The sequence below is a fragment of the Prosopis cineraria genome, unplaced genomic scaffold (genome assembly GCF_029017545.1).
Source record: "Prosopis cineraria cultivar Desert tree isolate PC_DT_omini unplaced genomic scaffold, ASM2901754v1 PC5, whole genome shotgun sequence".
Taxonomy (NCBI): domain Eukaryota; kingdom Viridiplantae; phylum Streptophyta; class Magnoliopsida; order Fabales; family Fabaceae; genus Prosopis; species Prosopis cineraria.
In genome coordinates, this window is record NW_026555336.1 from 7775979 (window position 1) to 7786808 (window position 10830).

Genomic DNA, 10830 nt, shown 5'->3' on the forward strand with positions numbered 1-10830 from the left:
CATGACTTTGCATTATGCATTACAACATGGATTTGTGCCTAAACACAAAATATTATACCCTAATTTTTTAATTAATAAAAAATAAGATTAAAAAGATTAAAATACCCCTCAAGAAATGGCAAGAAAAGGAGGGAAGTAATAAACAATGAAGGCACTCATTCAGCATGACTATCCTTGTTCTAAAAGTATTGTCGATTAGATTAGAGATTTAGTTATAAAAGGTTGGATCATAACTTTCAATCATATTTTTAGAGAAGTAAATTAATGGCAAATTAACTTGCTCAATGTGCATCATACGACAATTTAAACACTACAATTTTTGTATAATCACCCTTAGGTTGTCAAAGCTTTTTATGTTTTGCTGTAAACTAGTTGTTGTATTTGCATGTTTTTTCTTTGCCTTGTATTAAAAAAAAAATTGATAGTGGAGAATGATGGTGGTTAAGAATTGAAAGGTAATCATCTTAATTCGATCCTAATTTTAGATATAGAAAATTGAAATCATGCTTTACAATTACATTCTATTGCTACTTAGTAATACATAGAAATGCAACCATAGGACGGTATTGTTTTGGTTAGAAGAATACTCTCTCGATTTCTATATATTAAAAAAATTAATCAACCATAATAATTATATCTAAAAATAAAAAATTAAATTAAAATATCTTGTTTTAATCAACATAAATATATATTAATTATTTTTATTAATGTAAACTATAAAGGGTAATTTAAAAAATGTATAATAAATTTGTATTAAATGTTTACTAAGATATATGATTTTCCTTATAAAAAAATACAAATCAAAAGTGACAATTTCTCTAACAAATAAAAATAGAGGGACTATTAATTAGTTTAATTGTAAATTAATTTTTTATTTTTTATAGTAAATTAATTTCTTATCTTAACATTGTTTTTGAATGTGTTTCAATTTACTCAACCATATTACTTAAACATTTTTAATAGTAAAATAATATTTAAGAAGTCATATAATTAATCAAATAAATGAAATTATACCAAGATCATTCCAAGTTTTACAAATTTAATTTATATATTAAAGTATTTACAAGGGCAATGGTGATCAGAAACAAAAAATTTATAAGAAATTAACTTCTTTCATTTCACTTACCCTTTCACATTTTTTTGGTAAATTTTAACGTTTTAATTTTGTTCTACTTTAATTTAAGCATTCTATCATTTGTTTTTTTTAATTAAAGTCACTATATTATAAAACTCTTACACTGTGTTTAGATGCATGAGATTTAAATTTGAATTTGGATTTGAATCAAAATTTTCTACTTGAATACATAGAAGTTTATAAAAAATTCATATTTTATTATAATTTTTTTGTAATTTTAAACTTTCTCTAAACTTTAGTTGTTTGAAATTTAATTATTCCAACCTTTTTATAATTTTCTTCATATTTTCACTGTCAATATGCCTCATTTACTTTCCTCCCTCCTCACATCTCTCGTTCTTATTTCTCACCAAACGAAGAATAGAGATATAGAAGCTCACAAGACACCAATCCCAATTTTCTATTTTTGCTTCAAATCTCTTCTGTCGTAACCTTTTTGGGTATTTTTAAAAATTTTTTCACATTATCTAAAAAAAAAAAGTTTCTAATTCAAATCCATCAATCAAACACTGCCTTGAAATCTAATACTGTATGTGGATCCCATTGTCCTATGGATCTTTGTAGGATTTGTAGGATAGTTACACATTATGTATGATAAAATTAGTCATAGAATATTCCTACGTACAATCGCAGCATCAAGTAGATAATATGTTGATATAGTAGAAAGGGAATATAATATTAAATACATCTCGCCATGATATTTTAAGTCTCAAGTAAAATCCTTGATATATGAATGAACACAACCTAAATAGTATGCGGAGAGAAATAGAGAGAAAAGAGACAGGCCTCTTCTAACTTTTTCTAGAAAAAAGAAAATATTTTAAGACAATAGATATTTATTGTTTGATGGTAATAAATTGAAATGTTAAATGTTAAATTATCTTGATAGAAATATTTTGTTAAACCAGCTAATTAATCAGTCTCAATTTAAAAAATATTCATCACTTTTAACATAGCAAAGACTGAAGGGGACAATGATGGATTCTGAACTGAAAATTATATAATTGTTTGAGCTAAAATATAAAACGTCACTCAATAGGTTACAAAACTATTTGGGTTGAATGACTGAAGAGTTAAGCCCAATTTAAATAAAGAGGTCAGTCCCGAGCTCAACAGAAGGCCACAATAGGATGGACATTCTAAAATCTCGCTAGTTACAAATATTGGACTGTTGGCACATAAAGACATAATCCAAGTGATCTCAAAATCTACGAACATCATGTCCAAGTATCTCGGTGAGACAGGCTGATCGTCAAAAATGGAGAACACTGAATAAAGACCGTGCCATGAGTCTCTCGAGATTCATGATTCTTCAGCAAAACGTTCTAAGTTTTAAGGGAGAGGCTTCCACCACATTGACACTATAAATAGGATACGAAAATATAAAAGAAAGACAGTCAACATTTAACAAAGACTCACGTTCTACACTCATAGCTTTTTAGTTTTAACAGTTAGTTTTTACCTTTAATTTAGACTTATAATCTTTTCAAATTTTAATAAAAATAAAAAATAATTGTTCTACCAAGTCTTGCATATCTTTTACATTTGAGCGAATTGTAGTAAAGGAGTTCGGAACCCTTTTATTATTAATTGAGACTCAGTATTTTTGGCACACCTAGTATTTGTTGTTCACACACAAACAATTTTTGACACACCTCATGACACCACGCTTGATTGTTTTTTTATGAACAGTAGTAGACTAGAGTGCCATGTGATAATATTTAGAAAGATAATTGTGTGTGTACACACATTCTCTTCTATTCAATTCAAAGTCACTTCTAATATATTTTATTGAGACTAAAAAATTAAAATTCGTTAACTATGTTCAAAAATTTAACAAGTTTTTAACTTTTAACTCCATTAAATATATATATCTTAATGACGTATTTTCTTTCACCAATATTTATTGAGAAGTAAAAGAAGAAATTTATAATAAAAATTAATGATATGACTTATAAATAGTATTAAAAAAATCTCTCTTTATATTTTATAAATAAACTTTGTTTTAAAAACTGGCCAGAAGTAATTGACTGCTTAGTTTAGATGAAAAATTCATTTTCATTGTTAAGTTGGGTTGGACAATAGTTTATTTGTCTCTGAGCCAAAAAAAAGGAGTGGACCTAGGAACCACAATGGTTTTTAGAAAATTGAACAAGCTTAACTATAATATAAAAGGCTAAAAATTTAAAAAAAAAATCAAACAAAAAATTTTAAAATAAGACCCTACTAAAAGCTAACTTCATTTTTGAACCCTTGACAGTTATATAATGATTTTGTAGTATTCTCCGAAATGGGTGTTGATAGCTATAGCTTATATGTAGGTGTAAATGCAAATATTTTTAAATTTACTCTTACTTAATTTAATTAAAATTCATCTATATTTGATAAATTATAAAATTATAATGTATAACGTTATTGATTTATAGTTTTGCCGGGGAAAAAAGATTTACAGTTATGTATGTTATTTTATAATTAATAACTATAAAAACTATGGATTTATTGTTATTTTTATTTAGTTATTATATTATCAGTAATTGACTCCCACCTAATTGATTAGATTATACTCCCTTCATCTCTATATATAAGATATTTTTTAAAAAATTATTTTGTACTTAAATATAAGAAGTGGTAATGATATTTTTGATTAATTAAATAATTTTACCCTTATCTTAAAAAATAAAATAAATCATTAATTGTATGTTTTCCCTACCACTATAATGATATTAATTACAATATTACAAGGGGTAAAATTGGAAAATTATTATATTTTAATGTGAATTCAACTAAATAACATTTTTTTATTAGTATGCAGGATTTAGTTAAAAACACTTTATATATAGGAACGGAGGGAATAAAAAATAAAAACTGAAACCCATTTATCTTTCTAGTTTAACATCCAGTTTGATTTTAAAATAAAAAATGATAATAAAATCTCTTTAAATTATATAAATGACAATCTGATTTTTTAAAATACCATAATTTTAATGAAATCTTTAGAGACTTCTGTATTGATAAATTTTAAAGTAAAAAGATTATTTTATCTTTACTAAAAATAATAAGCCCCAATCAAAACTTTTATTTAAAAAGTTACAAATTTTATTTTATAAATTATAAAAGTTGAACAAGAACTTACAGCTTATCAAATGTAATTTCTGTTATTAAAAAACAAATCCCAATCATAATTTTTCTTAAGAAATAACAATTTTTGTTTTGTAAATTACAATAATTGAACAAAAAATTATAATTTATTAAGTGTAATTTTTATTATTGAAAAATAAATTTTCAAAATAACAAACCACATTCACAACTTTTATTCAAATTAAAGAATAGCAATAATTGAATAAGAAAGTATAATTTATTAATAAAGATAAAATAATTTTTTATTTTAAAATTTATTGATAAAATTTTCTTTAAAAATTTTAATAAAATTTTCTTTAAAAATTTAATAAAATTATGACATTTAAAAAAATTAAATTATTATTTATATAATTTAAAAAAATTTTGTTATCATTTTCTCTTTTAAAACCCAGAAAATAAAACAAAAAATTGTGTGCGCGTGTGAAGGATGAGAGGATGTGATGTAGATATAGCCCAGCGAGTGCGGATCTTGTCTGAGGAAGATTCTGCAGCCGAAGGAACAAATCATCAAATGGGTCTTTTCCGCATCTTTAGGCTTTTTTCTTCATTGGGTCCCTTCCACCATTCCCACTATACTCTTATCCTTTCTTCACCACTCATTTCTTTTTTCATTAATTTCACTCTTTTTTCTCTCAAACTGAATTAACTTTGCTTTCAAATTATTTTAATTAAATCTCTCCATTTTTCTCTAAAATTTATTATATATATGAGCCACTTTGAAGCGTCCTGGGCATTATCATGATGTACAAACAAGCTAATCACTGTTCGATTCCCAATCACATACAGTGTGGAAATTGGAAAGAAAAAAAAACCTATACACTTAACCTTATATAACTAATATAATTTTATGCATTTAAATAAAAACAAATATATTTTACAATATAAAAAATACTAATTATAACGAGTTTTCTATAGAATAAATAATATATAAAAATTCAAACTTTTTAATTTAATTAAAAACAAATATATAAAATACATAAAATTAAGTATCTAATTCCCCCCCCCCACCCCAAAAATAACATGACCCACCCATCAAGTGCATGTTTATGTTTGTCGCGTGAATATAATTAATGTACCATGATGTCGATTTTGTTTTTTTCAATGTAATGTCAAGACGTGAATAAAGTTTAGCCTATGAAATAAAACGCATTATATTATCTGAAGCTCAAATGAGGGGGTCTTACAAGTTCATTTTTTAAGCCATACTATACATTGTCATTTTTGTTAATTTAAATTAAATTAAGTCTTATTTTATTTATATTTAACATCTACTATGCCAATTGTTAGATTTGATAGGATTTTATTTATTGTATTAGTACACTAAGAAGATAGGTTTCCTATGTTTTTGGCTTGCATGCATGTGATTCACAATAATTATAACAATTGTGTATATAGGAATTTGGCAGTAAATATAGAACTCACTCTAGTTTATCTTGAAAGACTTTCATTTTTTTTTTCTTTGTCGGAAAATGCATCTATACATGCTGAAAATTTTACTTTATAAAATCTTTAAATGTGATTATTATTTATGAGAAATAAACATAAACAATGTAATTCATTTCTAATGTTCGTGTATACGATCTGTATTGCAAAGTTAAAGACTTGTGTTTTGGGTTTCTCATATATATGCAATCCACATCGTAGGCATATTCCTCAACAGTAGTTTAGGGTATTGACGGTTGGCAGTAATTGCTAGGATCGACAAATAAGAAGGTAATGGATGAGATGATCAAGTCAATTCAAGCGACAAAACTTGTCTTTTCCTACACGGCCCTATGAGGTAGACTTGAATTCACGTTTTAATTTCATTTCAATTTTCATTATAACACTACATTATATTAGAGATAATGTTTTCAAAATAAGATCAGATATTAAATCAAAAAAATTAACAATTTACAATTTACATAATCCAACTAAGTTAAATTAATAATTAAATAAATAAAATAATCATTAAATTAAAAAAATTTATATTCATATAATAGTCTACATATAAAATAAATATAAAATTACTACTTAATTTAAAAATAAAACTAAATATTTTAAGTTTATCATGACTTAACAAATCATATGATACAACATAATATTAAATGATTAAAAAAATTATTTTGTAAAAAAATTAAAAAAAGAAAAAGGGCATTTTTTTAACAGTTCAATTTTTAAAAATGAACCTGATTCTTGACTTGATCTCAATTTCAATCTGATAGTTGGTCCAAACCGGCCAAATCCGTCCCAACTCTTCAAACAATTTTTTCGGCTTGATTAAGCCGTTAGCCTGATCAGTTGACGGTCCAACTAATCCTATCATTTGGTTCGATTCAATTTTTTAATCATTGATTAAAGGTAAAACTAGCTATATCAGACTTATTTCCACATCTGTACATTAAACTAATGAAAAAGCAGAATCTCTAGTGCTTATAATTCTATACAGTTTTATTTTTGGTCACTGTAATTTATTTTTTTAGTGTTTTCAATCCCCTATAGTTTTAAAAAATTAAATTACTTTTGTTTTTTAAGCCCCTATAGTTTTTATTTTTTTTCAACAGTTTTAGTCTCAATAAAGATTAAAAACATTAAAAAAAACTAAAGGAACTAAAAATAAAACCTAATAAACCTATAAAAATTAAAGATTATGTTTTCCTTAAATTAAATGACTTTTTTATGTATTCCATGCAACCCTAATACTTAAAAGAGAATAAACTTAATCATTATATACTCTTTGATTTTATTTATAAGATAAAAAAAAGTGTTAATTTATAGCCATATTTATAAGATATATCATTAAACTTTTTATCACACAGTTTTTATTTTTTCCCATTAAATATTGGGAAGAAATAGTACATTATTAATAAAATATACATAATTAATAGGATAAATGTTGAAAACTTATTAAATCTTTAAATACAATATTAAATTTTTTAATTTCAATAAAATATATTAAAAATAATTCATAAATAGAATCAAACGGATAGAGTATATCCTTCTATATCAGACTAGTGCATTGGCACATGATCAGATTCCAATTCACAGCAACTGATGAAAACCTAGTTATTTAATATAGACTCATTTAGATCGATCACAAGATTTTGAACGTTTCCAAAGTGATCTATAATCAACACGCGTGTAATATAAGTGCAATAAAAGAGAATAACAAAGATACAAGATGGCTAATCATGGATGAACTGAAAATAGTTAATTAGCTGGGAAAATTCATGGACAAAGATAGTTCTGCTACTAATAATAAAGACAAGCTACATGCATGCACATTCCAAAAGCACTAATACGATGATATATAGTAGAGTAGTCTTTGATTATCCACATCAGACCACGACCTTCATCATCATCATCATGAGGCTAAGCAGACTTTTGGACTTAATTTTTGATTTGCTGTTAACATTGATCTTCATTTAATAGGATGATGAAAAGACAGTAGAGATGTAAATTAATAGGGAGAAACACCAACATTAGCCGAGGAGAAAAGTCCATCTTTGATGCAAACGTCGTCATCTCGTTCCTGGACGGACACAAAGAAAAGACACGAGAGACTCAGATATGTATATAGATATCAAAGTCAGGAGCTTGCCATAAAAAATGCATCATTGCGTCTGCAACAAATTGCAGGAAGAAGAGGGTGCATAATAAGTTACCTGCTGGCACACATTTGTCTTCTTCACAGTCTGATCAGGCATGAGACCATAGTGTATGTGAGGGAAGTGGGCCCACTGACACACACATATATACACAATACAAACACACCCCATCGGTCACACACACACAAGAACAAACCGAAATCAACTGAAAATTCTACTTATCATTTACACTTTTCGTCAAACGTTCAACCCTATAGATAGCTAACAAGTACTTGGTTAAAAAAATGAAGCTTCATTACTTAGTTGGGAAAAGATGAGTGGGTCTAAACTAATCTTATTTCTATAAATGAGAGAAATATGGGTCATTGTGTGTACTGCTGAAGCTTGTAATATGATAAACCAGATGATATACTACAATGACCCAAAAATAAGTTTTCAAAATCTTGTCTTTCTGCTAACAATAATCTTGACGATTATACACCATATTTCACAGCTGATACCAACCTTAGCATTGGAATTTTGAGAATGTAAAAGAAAATGATAAGACCAAAATAAAATATCAGAAGTTTAGAACCCTAGAGGAATTTATATTCATTTATTTATTTGTTAGAGTAGTTGCTAGCTAGGTAGGGTCATAGGGATCATACATTCTTGGCAGCTGCGCTGAAGGCTTCTCTGTGGGTTATATCAGGATTTGCAGACTTGATGCGTTGGATCTCGTCCCTGCAGATGTATGTGGACCATCCAAATTTGCTTCAATATTTATATACTATAATAATGGAAAATATACAAAGTTCTTAACTAAGCTTGGAGCAAGATTTAGCAGATTAATGAGGGGTGTGGAGAGAGGGGAGGGGGGAGAGAGAGAGCTGTGACTTTATGAGTGCTGTTATTTTGGTACAAAATAAGTACTTACTTGATGAAGCGGTTGTATGCAGATGGGACTCTCTGCCTCTTCTCAGGGGCTGCAAATGAAACAGCCAAACACACATCAGATTTCATTTTCTGACCTTTAGTTGCAACCTTATTCTAATCATCTTAAGATTTTTGCTCTCATCATCTCCTCATTATTGCTTTCTGCCCGAAAGGGAAACAATTAATTTGTCCACTGATACTGTTATTATGAGAGTTCCAAGCTATCTACTGAACTTGTGGAGGCAAATCCGGGCTCTCTCTCTCTCCTCTCTCTCTCTCTCTACATATATATATATAATCACTATCATCAGTTCATCACACAGTTATTCCCCTTTCCCCTCTTGGGTTAACTTACTACTAGCACCTAGGACAAAAAACCTATTCCTCCAATCTGCATCCTACAAAGATCTTGGAACTGTCAAAAATGGTAGCAAAATTTACAGAAAGGTTGTGCTTTACATATAAAGCTACGTCCCAATTAAGTCAATTGGGGTGATGAGCTGGGCATATTCCCGTTCTTTCAGATTTAGGGTTGATGCTTTTCTCTTTAGAGAGCATATATATATATATAGAGAGAGCAAGTGAGGGTTTAGTTGATATGGTTGCAATAATTGGGCCAGAATATAGACATTCAATATGAACTCATCCCACAAACTACAATCCAGTATATGCAGAGAAGAGGAGAAATTAATCTTACGTCTATTTATGAGTGGTGGGCGTGGAAGCTCATCAGCTGCAACCCTAGGAGTAGGAGGCACAGAGAAGTAATTATGGTTTGATGAGTTCGGCATCTCCTCCTGCCATAAAAATCAGCAATTACAAGAGGCCGTGCCGATTAGGGTTTGCTAATTAACATCTTTATTTCTCTATCTCTGTTCATACATTTCTCAATTGACACGCACGCACGCACGCACGCATACCAGGATGTTAAGAGACGGAGGAGGAGGAGGAGAGAAGAAAGAGTTAGACAAGTGAAACTGATTTGGCGATTGCAGAAGCAATCCACTCATGTTCACTATCACCGGAAGCAGGTTGGTGCAATGGCCGCATCGCACAGTCACAGTCTTGAACAAGCTCGTGCAAGGAACACTCACCTGCAATAATACTCATCAGCAAAAACAACATAAAAATGAAAATAAGGCACTGCATTTAGTAATTAGTACATATATAGGGAAGAAGGAATCATCATCAAAAGAGGGGTAGTAAGAAAAAAGCATTAATTAATGGAGAAAGACTAATCAAGGGAAACAAACCCTAGGGAGTGAAGAAAAAAAAGAGGAATCATACAGCGAGGACAGTGTCACAAAGGTTGCAGTGGACATAACACAGCTGGTCGGAAGAAGTAGAGAAGTGGTCCAGCTGAGATAAGGCAGAGGAAGTAGCAGAAGTGGGATGAGTAGTGGAAGAGGATGACATCTCTTCGAGTATGCCCTTTTTCTCCCTTTATCTTATGAAAATAAAAATTCAAAAAACAAAAACTTTGATTGATGGATTGGTCTCTCTCTTGATTGATAGATTGACAGCTTAACCACCCTCCACAACCCTGAGAGAGATAGATATATAGATATAGATATAGATATATATATATAGATAGAGATGATGCTGTTTTTGATGATGAGGTTCAGACTTCAGGGACTTTCAGAAAGCAGCATGAGAGGGAATGAAAGAGAGAGGCTGTGACACAGACGCACACCGCTTTCCTTCCTCTCTTTATACAGGCCTCTCTGTTTATTATTCCATGTGAACATGATGTGTGTGTGTACATGTATATGTATCTGTATATGTGTGTCATGTATATATTATACAGGCATGCACATCCATAATATCATAGAAATATGTGTGGTTGGCATTCCCGATATGTGAGTGGCGTGTAGAGAGAGAGAGAGAGAGATGTGGGGGAGAGAAGCAAGAAAGGGACGTGTGCATGGACTGGTGAGATAGCTTTCCCACTCACCCGTTGTTTTCAGCAGTTAAAAGAGAGTAGTGCTGTACTGTGGAGTGATCTCAACAAGTATATATTTAAGTTCATTTAACACATATGGTTATGTTACATGG

General features: G+C 29.2%; 1 protein-coding gene across 3 annotated transcripts; it reads right to left on the reverse strand.

Annotated features, from left to right (window-relative positions):
* Positions 1-7444: 7444 nt before the first annotated feature.
* On the reverse strand, positions 7445-10402 carry LOC129311688 (axial regulator YABBY 3-like). Of its 3 annotated transcripts, XM_054954102.1 has the most exons (8): positions 10063-10402; positions 9696-9869; positions 9473-9572; positions 8777-8825; positions 8508-8583; positions 7918-7992; positions 7734-7784; positions 7445-7657 (listed from the first exon to the last, which is right to left on the reverse strand). In XM_054954102.1, the coding sequence occupies exons 1-8, from the start codon at positions 10189-10191 to the stop codon at positions 7643-7645; spliced, it is 669 nt and encodes a 222-aa protein (XP_054810077.1). In that variant the 5' UTR covers positions 10192-10402; the 3' UTR covers positions 7445-7642. The 3 variants fall into 3 exon arrangements, with proteins under 3 accessions (XP_054810077.1, XP_054810076.1, XP_054810078.1); XM_054954101.1 differs by having other exon boundaries at positions 7445-7784; positions 10063-10372; XM_054954103.1 differs by having other exon boundaries at positions 7445-7784; positions 10029-10235.
* Between the last annotated feature and the right edge of the window lie 428 nt (positions 10403-10830).